The 17,343-nt window shown below is 38.8% G+C and overlaps 3 protein-coding genes and 1 long non-coding RNA gene across 4 annotated transcripts; 2 read left to right on the top strand and 2 right to left on the bottom strand.

Annotated features, from left to right (window-relative positions):
* Positions 1-12: 12 nt before the first annotated feature.
* Positions 13-814, bottom strand: LOC126624311 (uncharacterized). Its single transcript, XM_050293357.1, has 3 exons — positions 673-814; positions 291-430; positions 13-210 (listed from the first exon to the last, which is right to left on the bottom strand). Exons 1-3 carry the CDS (start codon positions 797-799, stop codon positions 193-195), a joined length of 285 nt encoding a protein of 94 aa, XP_050149314.1. The 5' UTR covers positions 800-814; the 3' UTR covers positions 13-192.
* Positions 815-1,419: 605 nt separating this feature from the next.
* Positions 1,420-1,925, top strand: LOC126624304 (uncharacterized). Its single transcript, XM_050293345.1, has one exon. The coding sequence runs from the start codon at positions 1,491-1,493 to the stop codon at positions 1,815-1,817; it is 327 nt and encodes a 108-aa protein (XP_050149302.1). The 5' UTR covers positions 1,420-1,490; the 3' UTR covers positions 1,818-1,925.
* A 10,005-nt stretch (positions 1,926-11,930) lies between these two features.
* On the bottom strand, positions 11,931-13,756 carry LOC126624316 (uncharacterized). The gene is made up of 2 exons (XR_007624047.1): positions 12,915-13,756; positions 11,931-12,272 (listed from the first exon to the last, which is right to left on the bottom strand). It is a non-coding gene; the product is annotated as an uncharacterized LOC126624316 (long non-coding RNA).
* Positions 13,757-14,057: 301 nt separating this feature from the next.
* On the top strand, positions 14,058-17,245 carry LOC126624217 (putative RING-H2 finger protein ATL21B). Its single transcript, XM_050293256.1, has 2 exons — positions 14,058-14,779; positions 16,690-17,245. The coding sequence occupies exons 1-2, from the start codon at positions 14,086-14,088 to the stop codon at positions 17,088-17,090; spliced, it is 1,095 nt and encodes a 364-aa protein (XP_050149213.1). The 5' UTR covers positions 14,058-14,085; the 3' UTR covers positions 17,091-17,245.
* Positions 17,246-17,343: the final 98 nt, after the last annotated feature.

The raw sequence follows: 17,343 nt of genomic DNA, 5'->3' as shown, positions 1-17,343 counted from the left end.
AAGAGCAGATAATGAAATTAAAAGCTGAATTATGAAATTAATGCTCAAGGCCAAGAAATAAATATTCTGTACAAAAAACGTACATTTGGCTCCTTAATCATTCAGTTAAAAACATAATAACAAACATCATTCGATGGTTTGATCTTCTTCATTGCATCCGACCTTGTAAGTTTTTGTTTCGTACATTCTCCTTCAAATGCATCCGCCCAACTGCAAAATGAACAAAATCATCGCACCGGAAAGATGCTACATCCAAATATGTTGTTATAGAAAAGTAATATTTTGCTCACAAGTATGGCATCTATTTCGTTGGCTGTGACCGGTGTACGTTCCGGCTGAAGAGAAGCTTTGCCTCCGACCGCCGTGTTTTTCGACCGTGCGGGGACATCTGACCCAAGCGCCGATTCATGTTGAGTTTTTGAAGCAGAACCTAAACAGATAAAACAAAAGAGAATCATTAGGCTTTCATCCAAGTTTCGGAAAAAAAAAACTTGAGCAGATATGTCTGATCACGTCATCCGTAGAGCACATGTCTCTCCGACTTCGTATTTTTTAACATTGACTAAATAATCATGTAATTTCCACCCAAAAGAAACACAAAAAAGTAAAAACAGAGTGAGAAAAAATGTGAAACTGAACTTGAAACAGATTTGCATAGAAAGTGATACTTACCTGGCTTTGAGGATTTCGGGTGCCTTTGTGGGAATTTTATGCGTGCAATCCTCTTCAAAAAATGCCCTTCTCCTCCCATCTCTCTCTCTCTCTCTCTCTCACCTTTTCTGTTCCGGGTTATCCACATGTTGGGAATTCTTGGTTGGTATTTATTCATCAACAATTTAATTGTCTTTTGGACAACTTGTCCAAACAAGCCCACTGTGGGAGAAATCCATATTCCTTATGTACGTTGTCCAACCACGCCATCCGTCAGACACAAATAAACGGAATATTAGGCTAACTTTTGCTCAAAGAGAATGTAAGAGAAGTTTTCATGTCTTACAGTCGAAATCAAATGGACTACTCGACCCACTTAAGGAAGGAGTATTGATCCTTGTATTACAGTTGTACCTACATGCAGTCAAGCAGTACAGTGAATATGATAGGAAAATGGATTCGCACAATGTACGATAAACGATCACGATCACGATCACGAAATTTCTAGGATCCTTAAGAAAAGAATCCGACGAGGATTCTTTTCCGATATGATAGTGCACCTAATTTGACTGTCGGACACAAAAATTATTTCAAAAAGAGATTCACTTGTTTGTGACACATGATGTGGTGCGCCGGGCGTACGGAAGAAATTTTCCCTATTTAGGCCCAATATAGGCGGCCCAATAAAACTTAGACAACCACCACGTGGCTCCGCAAATCCACGACACGACGCCGTATCAACAGCCACATTGCTTCCCCTCCTGCCTCCTTCCTATTCTATTTCATCCCTCCTTCGCAGGCAAGGAAAAGGAAAAGAAGGAGGACAGAAATCAGCAAAGATGGCGATCAATCTGGGCCGTCTATTTTCATCAACGACCATCCTCTCAACCTCCACCACCGAGCCTCTAACTCGCACCGCCTTCAACTCAGTGAGTCGGCTCCTGTGCTCGTCAGCCTCGCAATCGCAGCCCCAGCACGAAAAACCCAGCAAAGAGCAAAGTGAACCCATCGTAGAAAAACACGAAAATCAAGCTGAAGAAGAAGAACACGACGACGACGACGATGGCTTGGTGAATAAAGAGACCGGCGAGATCGGTGGCCCCAGAGGGCCGGAGCCCACGCGTTACGGCGATTGGGAGCGAAACGGTCGGTGCTCTGATTTTTGAGTTTTTTTTTTCTTCCAGATTTGACCACATCGTGGTAATAATGTTATGTAATTTTGTGTGAAATTTTAGCTTGGAATTGGATGAATGAAATAAAAATGGTGATCGTAATCTCTGGTTATTTGTTTGTATAAATTTGCTAAAATTAACTCGAAACGGCACCAGACGAAAACCAGAACGAAGAAACTTGGAAGGCGAAACGTTTCGACCTTCACTGAGTTGGGCCTGATGATATTATGGGTTTTGATTGGGCTTTAGTCTTATACATGTACAATTAATACTTGTGAGCCCGAAACAACTTTAGACTTAGTCATGGGTCATGGGCGGATTTTGTGCCGTTTAGAAAGAATAATGCTATACTTACTTTCTATTTGTATCGTTATTTTTGTCATTTTTCTAATAGAGGTAGAGTTCATCCACATACGTGGGTTTCCATCTCTATTAGAGAGAATACCAAGTTGTTTTTTTCTTTTTAAAGGGAGACAATTGGTGGCAAGCCAAGGTCATCCTTCCATTCTGTGCTCGGTGAGGCTATAGGGAATTTCACGTTACTCGTGCCCACAGTTAAGCAACTCACAAGCTCAGAGCATCGACCCCAATATCTCTCACATTTTTAGTTTATTGGATAATCGCAATCCGCGCCCTTACTACTAAGCCACTCGTTAAGATTTGCCTCCTGCAGACGATCGACTTGAATCAAATCCAACCTTCCGTTCTTTTAACAGTAAACAAGCGGTTCTGATTTGACTTCAAAGGAATGGGTGCAGCAAAGAGTGAATCTCGTAGAAGTTCGAGCTCAGTCAGTGGGCGTGGAGACGACGATGATGCCGGTGAGGTTTTGATTAGGGTTCAGGGACCTCACCGGACCAATTGGTGGCCCTTTAAAGGCTGAGACGGCGTCCGTCGACAATGTGGGTTTGAACGTATTTAATGTGATTAACCCTTTGAATGGAGCAGAAGTTACCTTTGTATAGAGGCAAAGTTGGAGAAGATTTCTTCACTTTGGCCAATGTGGGTTTGAACGTATTTAATGTGGTGTTGCCGCTTGTCGCATCGTGTTTGGCTCCAAGTTGGAGGGAAATGTCACATTAGTCATGGGAATAGCCCCAATTCCGCAGTCCTTTTCAATTTCGTCCGTAAGTACGTACTACAGGAAAATATTCGCATGTTAATGCAGTTGCTTCGTGGGATGTGTGGGCACACGAGAAAGGATAAGATTGGGAATGAGGATATCCGAGGTAAAGTAGGAGTAGCCGAAATTGTAGGAAAGATGAGAGAAAATCGGCTCCGGTGATTTGGACATGTGCAAAGAAGGCCGAATGACGCTCCGGTTCGAAGATGTGACTACGGGACAAAGGTTCAGGGCCGAAGGGGTAGAGGAAGACCTAGGAAAACTTTGGAAGAGACTCTAAGAAAAGACTTAGAGTACTTGGATCTAACGGAGGACATGACACAAAACCGAGCGTAATGGCGTTCTAGGATTCATATAGCCGACCCCACTTAGTGGGAAAAGGCTTTGTTGTTGTTGTTGTTGTTGTTAATGCAGTTTCAAAGTGTTTGATCCAACAAGTTATTCCTTATCGAATAGTATGAAGATTGGCATCTCATTTACTTTGTAATTGGTAACTGGTTTCGTCTATTTAATTTCTTTTGTTCACTAATCTGAGGCGAAGTATATAACATCACTGTATCGGTATTCCTAAAATGATAAAAGCACTGGTAATACACCTAGGGAAACATGAATGTTGAATTTCTGTTTTCGGTTGGTTCTTATGAGGCAAATGAGCTTCATCATGCCATCCCTGTTTTATTTAGGACTTAAACATCAATTTTTGTCCGAGTTTGCATCTCATTGTTTGCAGGTGCTTGTTGAGATTCTCCGTTCAGTTTGGTTGTATTTGGCAAGATAAGGAAATCAGTCGAATATGGCGTGACATGTCTTATTTATACCTTATGGGGCTCTCTTCACTTGGTGTCTGGTGCCCTTTGATGGTCATATATTTCCTAGTGCTTTGTGTGACTCAGACTGAGTTACAATTGACTCGGGTCTGCTCTGTTTCCTGCTATCTGTAAATTACTAAATTTTATCCCTTGTATTTGTGCAATAATTTCTTTTCTCAAAAAAAAAAAAAAAAAAAATTGTGCAATAATCTCTTGTTTAATGCAGTGTCAATGAATTTGATGTTTATTCGTGAGTTAAACACTTGAATTTCCGTTTCTTATTATTTGTATTTTGGCTGTTGTCGTAGCGGTTATGCAGTAGCATTTTTTTCCGGGTAGTCTACTAAGTTCTGTACGGTTCTCTGAACTCAGTCTTAGAATTTGACCTGGTTCACTTTCTGTGGAATTAGTTGGAAACTGGTTACATGCTTATGTGCGTTTGGAACCCTAGTCCTTCGAGAATGCTAACGTGAAAATAAATTCTGACTGGCTTTGATCGGAGATATTTGGTAATACATGTCATTGTTCCTTTCTCATCTTCATGTTATCATTGTTCCTTTCTCGTCTTGTTGTTGATTTCTGAAGTGATGTTCTTAATGCCCTTGAAATTTTTACGTAGTTTCGTTCACTATCAAATGTATCATCATGAATGCTGTAGAAAAGTATATAATAAAGTGACACAAGCACTGGTAATGCACCTAGGGAAACATGAATTTCACACTGTCCTGGCGACCCGTATGGTGTCTGTTTTTAGTTCTGCAGATGTTTAAGCCTTTATAGTTTTGGAGCTTGTTCTTTCTGTTTTTGGTTGGTTCTTACGAGGCAAATGAGCTTCATGTCATTCATGTTTTAGTTAGGACTTAAACATCAATTTTCGTGCGAGCTTGCATCTCATTGTTTGCATGTGCGTATTGAGATTTCATCATTCAGTTTGGTGGCATTTGGCAAGATAATAATTCGTTATCACTGGATAAGAGACGCTATCGAGAACAAGTTGCTACAGCTGAAGAAGATTCATACCGATAATAATTCTTCAGACATGTTGACAAAGGTAGTCACAAAATCAAAGTTGGAATTCTGCATTAAGGCTGCTGGGATGAACTCCAGGTAACTTGGAGTCATGATCGGAATTCCTCTCTCATGGACTGGAGGGGGAGATTGTTGGTATATGGTCCAGCACATGATGAATGTTCTAGATTATTCTAGTAAGCAAGTGAGATGGCTGGAGCATGCTAGACAATTCTAGCATGTTATTAAGTTGATGGAAGAAGCTAGAGAGTACTAGCTTCCTTGGTTGCAAATGGAAAGATCTAGAAGCTACAATTTTGTGGCTAGTCTAGATCTTTCTATGCTAGAGGTTTGAAGAATACACTAGAAACTAGTAGAATGCCAAACCCTCACCTATAAATATGGGTGTGATGTTGTAGTGAAGTAACCAATCAAGAACCAAGTGTGATTAGCAAAGGATCAAGTCCAAAGCTAGAGTTCCACTCCAAGAGTGAGAGTGAGAGTGTTCCATTACACATTATGTGAGTGAAGTTTAGAGTGATAGAAAGTGTGTGTTATACTTTATTGTATCCATCAAGCCTTGTCTTTGGCTTGGTAAGACTACTCTTGTTGTACTCATCTTTTTCATATAGTGAAGATTGATCCTTGTTTGGTGGACGTAGGCATAAATTGCCGAACCACATAAATTCTTAGTGTCTATTTTCTACTTTACCTTGTGCATTCTCTATCTTATAGTACCGACATTCCTAACACTTGGTGTTGCGCAGCCCTTGGGTGGACCATGTCCCTGATATGTAAACACCAACCGTTGAATTTCAGGATGATCAATCTACAATTTTATTTGATGTTATTCAACTACCTAATTAATGCTACCTGCATAACAATTTGGCCCCTAACCACTATATATAGCTCTAGATGTGATCTAATCCTTTGAATAAATAGCTTGACCATTTCAAGTTGTGCTTGCCTCAATATGACGCAAAATACAACACATCTCAACTGTGCATTCATCAAAGAAGATCCCATATGAAACTCACAACATTGTAATTATTTGCATCGATCTTTAAGACCATTTAGATGACTGGAGATTCTTATACGTCACTAGAGTAATATCAGTGTGATGATTTTATAGGATTTATACTCACTCGAGGATATATACAGGCTTAGTGACACCCAAATATATATTTTCCCCAAGAAGATGATATGAACTTTGTCTATCTAACAAAACATATTTAGAATGTTAGCGTTAGTCCTTTTGACAGGTAGTATTGTTAGAAGAAAATGTTTGTGTTCAATGGTACGAGGTGTTTAATTGATAAGAGAAAAATAGAGAAGGTTATATTAAGGGTATTATAAAACAAAATTGCTTTGCTAAGGTTCTCATTTTGGGGACTTGTAAGCAGTGGCGGAGCCATAATTTTGGCTTAGGAGGGGCCAAAAGTCTCACCTTAAAACGCTCTTTTGATTTAAGAAAAATATGGATCTGATATGTCCTAACTACAGACCACCATCATTTGGGTTTGGCATGTTGTCATTCTTATCATCCTCTTCCTCAACTCAACCCCCATGCCTAGTGTCATAACTGATCAGATTCAAAACAAAAGTAATAGTATTAAAAGACTCCAAGGAATATACCAGAAAAAATAAAAGTAAAAATCAGTTCTCTCGCCTACTTCCTCTCTCTCCCTCTCCTTATCATCTGAGTCCCTCAAAACTCACAATGATGTCGGTTAATTGCATAAGAGCCACCAGCCTCAAATCGAACCTAGTGAAGGAAATAAGGAAAATTTCTAGTTGAGGTTCTAATACCCTAAAAAAGCTTTGGAAATAGGAGGGATAACTCTAGTTTTTTTGTTTTTTGTTTTGGTGCGAAAAAAATATTAGGGTAGGCCCGGGACCATTTTGGTCCCTTTATGGCTCCGCCCATGCTTGTAAGGCCTTTTTTTTCTATATAAGCCCTTGGATTAATCTGATGGTAAATTCAGCTATACATCAACTTAAATAATTCCTTACACCAAAACACAATAATTCAGCAAAAATGATTAAATTAAAAGAAAATTCTCACGAGAAAACTCCATCTTCTTCCCCTACTGTCTCTCTCCTCCACATCCCCTTCCTCCTCCATCTCTCTTGACATTCACTCCCCTTTCTAATCTTGAGTTTTTTGTTTTCTCCTTTATGCGTATGAAAAGGGAGAGGGACTTGTTTCAAATTTGTCACCGTCGGCGAAAAATTTCATATAAAAAAGAGTTCATGCGTTCAAGAAGGAAGGGATCTCGATTTTTGAAACCACCCAATCTCAATTTTTTGGGTGCTTTGCAACTCACTGAGTTTGAATAATTATTGATAGAATATGAGATGAAACTGGATGTGTAAAGTTATTAGGGTTTTATGCAATTGAATTTGCTAAGTTTAGATATTTGATGAGGAGATCATGTTTTGCAGATGAAAGGGACATGACGTGAAACCCTCTTCTCTCTTCTTATTTTTTTGTTTTTTTGTTTTGTTTTATCAGTTAGTATTTTATATCCGTGTAACATAAATTATTTAAGTTAATATCTTAATTTACCATTAGATTAATTTGAGGACTCATATAGAAAATGACCTCATATGTTCTCAAAGGATCCTAAGAGAGCAGCTCTGTTATATTTTGGTTTGAATTAAAAAACCATTGTGTGTTTTCCACATGAATAGACCACCTCCAGACCTTTTGAACGGGTCTTTACCAGCAAGATTGATGCAGTGAGGAACCCCCAAATTTCTCTACCTTTTTCCATTGATCCTGATCGTGCATGGCCACTCCCACTATCACCGCCCAAAAATTGAAAATTAAATTATGTGTTGTAAAATCGACTGTGGGTGCAGTGGAATAAATGAAACAAGACACAAAATTTACGAGGTTCCTCTACAGTCAGTGTGACTGGAGTACGTCCTCGGGGCAGCAGTGGTGCTTTCATTATAATTTGAAATAATAGGAGTACAAAGATAACTCTCTCTATTATCTCCTCTCATCTTCCTCTATTTTCTCTCTTCCTCTTCCTTCTCTCTCTTCCTCTTCCTTCCTTCCTCTCTTTCCTTCCCGTGAACTCTTCACATTCATCTATCTATTCTTCCTTTATATAAACAAAAGAAAGCACTATTCACTTTACAAATTTTCCACAAATGAATAGTGAAAATACTGTGCATAAATAGTAACAAACTATTCATGTGGACCATCCACATAATATTTACAACACTCCCCCTTGGATGGCCACAAGTATTCGATTGACTCGTTAAAATCTTGATCTGTCTTGGATGCTCCCCCTGATGAGTATCTCCCCCTGATTTCAAATCATTTAGGTTGATCGTTGATTGTTCTGCTTTAGTCTCTTAGTAAGAAGAGTTGCTAAAAGAGTTGCTTTACTTATTGTTAACTTTCCACAGCCTTTTTCTTGAACTGGGTTGTAGGACTTTCTGCTAGACTAGCATCGAAGATCGGAATTTACTCCTTTTATCTGGAGCGGAATTTGATTCAAAAGTGGTGGACACTTGATCTTGAATCGGACTTGTGATTTCTTCAAGGACTTCGGGGCTTGATCTTGAATGAAATTGTACCGTGAAGAGCTTCTTCGACTTTGTCGGGGATGAATCAGCACGTGTTGGTTGCGCTTGTCTCCACATGCTCCAATGTATCATTTTCACTTTCCTTACTTGCTCCCCTTACTTAAGTAGTATTTTCACTGCTTTTTCTCCCATGCATATGTGGCATCTTCTCTTGTAGGATTTGTCCCCTGGTGCAGAAGTGGAATGCAAACCCTTGCATTTGGATGGTTCATCACTTCTTGGTGACTGGAGACCCAACTCCAACCGTTGAAGATGACTACTCGAGAGCAATACTAGGTAAGCAATCAGGAAAGGTTCCAGGCAATCGGTTCCTTACCGGGAGTTTGAGTGGAGGTTCCGACATATTGCTTTCCTTATCCTTGTCTTTGCAGGCAAGAACATGGACAAAGGAAAGGACAGGGAGATTGCATGATATGAGATAATCTTGCTCTGGTCCCTGAAGATATGTGATAATCTTGCTCTGGTGTGACATGTTTGAAGAGGTATTCTCGGAGAGGAAGAAAACTAAGTATTTCGAGATGCTATGTTGAAGATGCATTCTCGGAGATGAGGAAGAGTTAGGTATTCTTGCAGTGTTGCGAGTCTGCCTTGTTATGGAGAACAGATGTCGACATATATAGAGATTTCTCAATAGCAAGTGGTGGTGCTGTGCTTTTACTCTTGTCAGCAACTGTGGTGTAAATAGAACAGTAAGATTTACGCGTTTTCAACTTTGTCAGAGATCTTTGACAAAATTGCACGCGACATCTGAAAAGCTGGGATTACGTCTGAAAAATGCCAACGAACTTTATTCAGGAAAATCTGGCTTTTTGAAATTCGGAGAGCCGTGTCGCTTCGATCTTTGAACAAGCGGCTCTGTTGCCTCTTCTTTTATAGAGACATCAATTGTGTTCAAGAGTATGCTCAGAAAGTTGCTGCTTGTAGAAATTTCCCCTATCTTGCACCTTTGAAATTTTATTTGACCTCTGTTTTTCCTTCATCATTTCTGAAAAATGACTTGCCCATCTAACATTTGCTTAGATTTGAGTCTTAGGAGTGATACAGACGAGCAGCGTCAGGATAATATATGGCGCCCGTCCTTCTTATCTTCTAATGGTCCTCTTACGGTTGGGGACTCTATGATGAAGAATAACATAACCGCTACTGTGGTAGCTAGAAATCTTCTCACTCCAAGGGATAACAAGATCCTTTCAGAACGGTCTGAAGAGTCGGCCGTTCAAGACTCATTGGCTCTCAGTGTTCAGTGTGCTGGCTCTGTGTCCAATATGGGCCAACGCCTACTTGCTCAAACTCGCCAAGTTGAATCATTGATGGCGGAAGTGGCAAGTCTTAAACAAGAGATCAGAGGGCTTAAGCACGAGAATAGGGTGTTACACGTGCTTGCAAATAGTTACTCTACGAGCATGAAAAGAAAGCTCGTCCAACTGCAGGAATCCGAAAGTCGGATTCAAAGTGATCACCAGAGGTTCGTTGCTAGATTCCGAAAGCAACTGATGCCTTCCCTTTCTGGTGTTTTGCTAAGTACTGGGGTGCCACATGATCAATCTCCAGTGCCTCCCCCTTCTGGGGTACTTCCGAGTACTGAGGCTTCACATGAGCAACCTTTGTGAAGGCTCCATCCTGTTTGTTTGTTTTAACTCATGTGTATGTATATATCTGTAATTTCTTGGAGATATTAATAAATAAGCTTTATTTCATTCAATGTATTGTGCCAAATACAATAAAGCATATACTTCACTAAGATGTGGTACTTCTGGACCAAATATTAATTTATCTTTACCCTCACGAAGATAAATGATTATTCTTAGTGTCTTCATCATATGAGTATTCAACTCATAATCTTCAAACCATATGGTTCTTTTAATATCATAAATATCATGGATAAGATTCGTGTTGGTAGATTGTTCGATCTGCAGCTCGAGACAATAATTCCTTCAACACTTTATAATTTTTTCTAGACTCTTCAGGAGTCCCAATTTAATATCATCAACTCTTCAAGAGTTATAATTTAATGTTATTGACTCTTGCAAGAAATTTTAGTATGTTGCAACAATATCATAATGATAGTACTCACTAAGGCAATTTATATCATCCATTGGTATTGAGTATATATTTTATGCTTTACCCTTCAGGGGCATACTTCAAGCAATTTGAATCCTTCAAGGATTTTCTACACTTCATGACACATTTTTCTTTGGAATTTATACAGAGCAATTTGCTCCCATGTATACTTGAGGGATTTACTTATGGAAATATAATGTGGGCGACTCACAACCCTTCGTATATAATTCTCCATTCATATGAACTCGTTTACAACCTTGTGTCATATCATGTAAGTGTATTACACTGTATTACAAATGCCCATATATAACCTCCTTGGTTCAATATCCTTTGGCTATTTGTATTGTATTCAAATATATATAGATTCATTTGCCCACGTTCTTACAAAATTGTAATGGAATTGCCTTTCTCCATTTTGGCCAATAATTTTTCTTTTGTCGACGAACAAAAGAACGTGACTCAATATTAACACAGCTCATTGATGAATTTAGTAGCTACTTGTAAAAACCAAAATTACCATTGGTTATCATCAATCCGTGATCCCATATTCTCATGTGCATGCGCATGCATAAAAGCTTTTCATTTCTTTGGATATCCATTGCCTCTTCAAGGGCATGACGCTATCTCTTCCAGGATAGTCATAATTGAGAGAATGTGGATCATAACCTCCTCTTGAGTGTTATAGAGCTTGGATTTTAATCTCCACTTCCGGGAGTTGAGTCATTGGAACCTATATGTTTATTATGCTTCATGTATGAGACATCAATATTCCCATGTCTGTGGATTGTCCTATCTGGGACGTGTATCCATGTGGCGACTGTCATGCTTCTGGCATGCAACAATTATGCTTCGGGAATGCAATAGTTCAGTAGTGCCATATTATTCTTCTTTCGAATAACTGAACCTTTTGAGTCTAAAAATCTGCCATGCTTCAGGCGTGCAACAGATAAATCATTTACTGTCTCATTATTTTATCCAACTGAGACATCAATTCTTGTAGGCACATTTGCAGTAAGTATATATGATTTCATCACTTTCGTTGCATCATTCAATTATTCATATTTCATTTTCTCATTGATTGCTTCGTGAATCAAAATAAGACAAATTCTCTTCGTTCTTCTGGAACGGTCTTTTCTCATCATTCTTTTGGAATGATATTTTCTCATCGTTCTTCTGGAACGATATTATTTTCTCCCCCTAATGGCAGGAAAATTGTCTTATCAAAATGACAGTATGCAAACCATGCGGTAAACATATCCCCAATCAAGAATTCCAAATATTGAATGATAGATGGTATTCAACATCAATGCCTAATCTGCAATGATGCCTCATTTCAGTACGTTGTGGTAGTCTTACAGGCACATAGACAACACAACAAAAAACTCGTAAATGTATAATGTTTAGTTGGTTCCCAAACCCGAGTTGTACTGAGAAGTATTGATGGTCGGTAACATGTCTCAACCGAATTAATAATGCATCATGTAAAGTTTACATGTTCCCATGTAGAAAATTGGCAATTTCGTTTTCATGAGCAGAGCGCGGGAAATCAATTTCATTCGCTTAATAAAGGCTTCTGCTAAACCATTTTGAGTATGGACATAAGGAACTTCTGGTCCTTATTTAATAGTCTGTAAACTGAGACTCTTATGGCTTTTATTACAATTAAGTTAAGGCACTGCGGCACTTCAAACTAATGGTACTCATCTAGGAACATCATGTCCTGATCTTCAGGATCAATGGACTTCATGCCAGATCCTTTTGTATGATGGAACTTCGGGTCCAATCATTTTATATGATGAGGATCAAGAAACTGCAGGTTCTGATCTGATCAAGGAACTTCAGGTCCTGTATATACTCATAGTAACAAAAGATAAGTACAATAAATAAATTAAAGCAATAGACGGTAATTCCAGCAATAATGAATAAATTGAATTTAAGTAAATAAGGCTTGTGACAAGGGCTTTAATTCAGCACCATCAAAACTTAAAGCAATAGGCGGTAAAACCGTCCATGGTAAATAAATTGCTTTAAAGTAAATAAAGCTTGTGACAAGGGCTTTGATTCAGCACCATTCACATAAATATCAAAGCTTTAAAGCAAAGGGTAATAATTCTACCCACTATAAATAAATTGCTTTAAATAAATAGAACTTGTGACATGGGCTTTAAACCGACACCATGCACATAAATATGCCAAAACAGAAAATGCAATGATTAAGTCCTCATGTTTTGCTTTTTCATTTTCTTGGTCTGCCACTTCTTTTGTTTCATCCCTTTTATTTTATTATTATTTCACAGTTCGAAGTCATTTTGGTTACTCAGTAACTAATAGTAACAATAAGTTCCAATTGGTGTTCCTCCTCCGGTGAGTTTCGAAAAAGTCGAAACGGTTCCCATAAGTTTTGGAGTCAAGAGTGTCTGCAACTTATGAGAAGATCTAACCGTTAGTTTTAATTCAAAATTTAGTATGATATGGATAAGAGGATACCAAACAACTTTCGTGAAGAAACAATTTCGATTTGAGCTATCGAAATGGCGTTTTGGTACTCATAAGGTGGCTGCCCAGTTTTCTGCGGAAATTGGAAACTGGTTTGGTATTTCAGACATCTGCCACGATCGCACCGTTAACATTTTCTGAAATTTTGATATGTTGTAGATACTGAGCAGACGAACAACTTTCAAGAAGAAAGTATTTCAATCCGAGGTCCGCAAGTTAGAGTTCCGAAGCTATTTACATGGCTGTCAAATTCTTTACGAATTTTGAGTATGTACTCTTTTGCTTCTGCAAATGATGATATACAGTCATACAACAATATATATAGTTGCTTCAAGTAAATCAATTGTACTGAGATTTGAAGATGAAATGAAAATTGTTTCTTATCTGTGAGATTCCAGCTGAAGGAGGTGAACAGGATTTGTGGCGTTGTGCTTTCCACTGACATGAGAGCTTCTCGTGCTGATAACGTGTTGTAAAATCGACTGTGGGTGCAGTGGAATAAATGAAACAAGACACAAAATTTACGAGGTTCCTCTACAGTCAGTGTGACTGGAGTACGTCCTCGGGGCAGCAGTGGTGCTTTCATTATAATTTGAAATAATAGGAGTACAAAGATAACTCTCTCTATTATCTCCTCTCATCTTCCTCTATTTTCTCTCTTCCTCTTCCTTCTCTCTCTTCCTCTTCCTTCCTTCCTCTCTTTCCTTCCCGTGAACTCTTCACATTCATCTATCTATTCTTCCTTTATATAAACAAAAGAAAGCACTATTCACTTTACAAATTTTCCACAAATGAATAGTGAAAATACTGTGCATAAATAGTAACAAACTATTCATGTGACCATCCACATAATATTTACAACATTATGTAATTTAAATATTTGTATATTTGTCACGTTGTGTTGATACATACATATATCGCACTTTTACGGCATATACTTAATTGAAAAGTTCCCATGTCATCCTCGCCTTCATATTTAATTAAATCATAGTCTACAGGGTTTAAAAATTAATTAAAATTAAAAAAAACTGAAGGGTGACTGAAGACTTGGCCTTTATTTTATAAAGTCAAATATGATATACTGCTTTATATATTGGAAGTGTACAGCAACTGTGCCTGCCCAGCTATCCATTTTCAAGCATCAGCTTTTCTCAATAAAAAAATGAATATTCCCAGACCAATCTTGTTCTTCTTCATCCTCTTCTTCTTCTTCTTCTTGTCAAGCAGCTTAGAAAATTGCATGTTGGATGATATCTGCGGCGACGGCGAGCCGGCCATCCAATTCCCGTTTGGGATACAAAAAAACCAGCCAGAGTCGTGCTCCTATCCCGGTTTTGAACTGTCCTGTGACAGCAGCAACCATACAATCCTCACCCTTCCTTATTCCGGGCAGTTCGCTGTCCAGGGTATAGACTATGCCGAACAACAAATATGGATTAACGATCCAAACAGCTGCCTCGCACAACGAGTTTTGTCCCTCAATCTCTCAGGCTCTCCATTTTATGGATTGACAAACGAAAGCTTTACGTTCTTTAACTGCTCGTTGGATTATTTGAAATACAGATTATTACACCCTATTGCTTGCATGAGCGGCTCTACGTACACAGTTTTTGCCACCACTTCTTCGAGGGTGATTAGTTTCTTGGCGTCTACATCGACATGCACTCGAATCGGTACGTTTGTTGTTCCGGTTGAGTTTCCGTTGTACGCGGAGGTTATGTCGTCGGACCTGAATGGCCATCTCCGGCTCGCATGGGACTGGCCAGGGTGCGGCCGTTGTGCCGCACGTGGTGGCCGGTGTGGGTTTGAGAGTAATTCTAGTCATCAAGTTGTTTGCTCAAGACTTCCTCAGCGAGGTAATTGATTAGTAACCTATTAATTACTGCTCTACTCCTGATTACTTAGTTGTTTATTTCTTGTTTTTAATTAAGTTCTCAAACTAGGAACCATGTTCATGTTTCGTCTTATAATTTAGTGGTGAAACATTTAGGCTTAAATGTCAACATGGTACCTATGTTTCATCTGATTTGCAATCCAACAGATAGATGTCCACAAGGTTATTTGGCACAAAAAATATTTTGAGGTGCCGTATCGATCATCTGATCTTACAACGACTAATTTGGCCAAATTAAAAACACGGAAATCAAATTGACCCATATATAAAACGTAAGAACCATTTTGACATTTAAGCCAAACATTTATTCCCTCCAAAATAAAGTTTTATGCCAACTTCATATGCAAAGTACTTGTTTACAAACTTTGAAGTGTTCACATTAAAGATTTGGTAGAAGCAATTGTTTTCGCTCTCGCGTGAGTGATTTTTAATTGTTAATGAGATGTGAGTGTCATACACTTAATGATCAAAAGTTGCAGACGTGCATATATAGTCTAGTGACGATAACATAGCTAATTTCGTTTTTAATAAGTTAAGAATTAATTCTGTTGCATTCATATGTGACTTCATCATATTGTAAAAGTTATAAATTAAGGAAAACTAATGAAAAGAGCTTGAAAACTTTGAGTTTTAACGATAAGGATAAAATAAAGGGTAAAGTGAATAGTACCAGGATTGACTTTTTAGTATAAAAATGTGGTTTTTCGTTAAAGTGAACAGTACTGAGAGCCTTTCGTTAAAGTTCCATATAAATTATAAGCATAAAGGAGTTGAAAGAATGTTAGTATACGTGTGTGAAACTTATCTGCATAGACTTTTAGGTCATGACTCATTTATCTTTGGATTGTAATGGGCGTGGTCAACAATTTGATTTTATAAAGGTCAGGTTGGAAAAGTGAGTGTGATACAAATATATTGAACTTATATACGAATTACACTTTACAGTGCATCGGAAAATTTGAGTGTGATTCTAACATATTGAACTCATAAGTGTGATATCAACATCTTGAACTTATACTAGTGCATGAATAATATTATAGATATCAAACTCGAATTGCCTGATTTATATATATAAGTATCACGCTCACTCAAACTACCGTGGAAAGCCTAAGATTGTGATTGATTGGCGATTCTTGAAGATAAGTAAAAGTAAGCGTTTGGGTCTTCCTCTGTTGGAAGTGTGCGTTCGACGCTTTCCAGATTGCAATCATAAGTTAACATCGTATCTTTTGGTTTAGTTGACCATTTGCCCATTAATTAGAGTCACCTACCAAACCCTACTTCGTCAACACCTCCATACGCGCAAAGAGTTGGAAAATGGCAGTATAAACTCGACATTATGTGCAAGTGGTGGATGTTCAACTCACAGTTGTGGTTCAGGTTTAAACCTCTCCCCTTAGTGTAGATTAGCTTAGTAATATCGCTTGTAGTCAAAACTCGACATTTATAAAGTCAAATTATGAAAGCTTTGTCTAGTGCATTATTTTTGGAGAAACTTGTACGTGAACAGTTGCCTAATTAGAACAGATCTCACACAATAAAGTCGATATAGGGTTGAGAGGGACCAAAAAAGAAGGTTTACTTTGTGGAAAGCTTCCGTAGTACCATGCGGGTGATGTATCTAGGTGCTTCTACACAAGTTTTTTATCTTCTGAGTTATGACCCATCAACAAACTTTACGATTGTATATACGATATACATGGCGTGAGTTAGCTCAATTGACAAGAAGAACTTCCATACCCCCGAGCTTGAATACTTCTCGAACCCAACATGATTGGGCCTGTGTTTGCATGCATGTGTTTGGTCTCTATTTCCCTTTCTCTCGTACGTTTACTACATCTTAATTTAAATCTGAATTGCTAATTTGATCAGGAATCCCAAGGGGCGCACGCTATGCTATTACTGTTGGAGTTGGAGTGCCAGCAATCTTGTGCGTTTTGGGGGTTTTATGCTGCGTCCTTGGCAAGGTCAAGTCGTTAACAAGGGGCCATAGAACTCTGCCTGAGTTTAATTCCGCAGTGGCTCCGCAGCCCACCATCGTCAGGGGTCTCGATAGGCCGAGCCTCGAGGCCTACCCAAAAATAGTCCTTGGAGAAAGCCGGCGCTTACCAAAGCTCGACGACAACATGTGCTCAATATGCTTGTCCGAGTACCGGCCCAAGGAGACGGTGAAGACCATCCCCCCATGCCAGCATTGCTTCCATGCTGATTGCATCGATGAATGGCTTCAAATGAATGCTACTTGCCCTATTTGTCGGAATTCTCCACCGTGATACATGACATTTTAATGCAGGTGCCATCACATTTTTTCGGGAAAATCTTTTGCCCTTTCTCCCCACAACTTGTACATATTTCTGTTTTCATTTTTCTCTCTTTCTTTCGGATCAGACAAGCGATCCAGCGAGCGGATTTGCCACTGTCGAACAGTTCTGACTTCCAAGGGGCACCCATTCCCGGTGACAGAAAGCACGAATCTGTTCAGGCACACAAAAGAAGCCTAAAACTTGAAGTTCAAGCTCTTTTCTT

This window comes from Malus sylvestris, chromosome 1 (assembly GCF_916048215.2).
Source record: "Malus sylvestris chromosome 1, drMalSylv7.2, whole genome shotgun sequence".
NCBI classification, from domain to species: domain Eukaryota; kingdom Viridiplantae; phylum Streptophyta; class Magnoliopsida; order Rosales; family Rosaceae; genus Malus; species Malus sylvestris.
This window is presented reverse-complemented; position numbering and strand designations above follow the sequence as displayed.

Excerpts from the sequence above, each read along its gene's own strand:
- LOC126624311 (XM_050293357.1), bottom strand. The coding sequence starts at position 799 with ATGTGGATAACCCGGAACAGAAAAGGTGAGAGAGAGAGAGAGAGAGAG. Across the intron at positions 431-672 it reads CCCGAAATCCTCAAAGCCAG|GTTCTGCTTCAAAAACTCAA; the intron begins GTAAGTATCACT and ends TTATCTGTTTAG.
- LOC126624304 (XM_050293345.1), top strand. The coding sequence starts at position 1,491 with ATGGCGATCAATCTGGGCCGTCTATTTTCATCAACGACCATCCTCTCA.
- LOC126624217 (XM_050293256.1), top strand. The coding sequence starts at position 14,086 with ATGAATATTCCCAGACCAATCTTGTTCTTCTTCATCCTCTTCTTCTTC. Across the intron at positions 14,780-16,689 it reads CTCAAGACTTCCTCAGCGAG|GAATCCCAAGGGGCGCACGC; the intron begins GTAATTGATTAG and ends TAATTTGATCAG.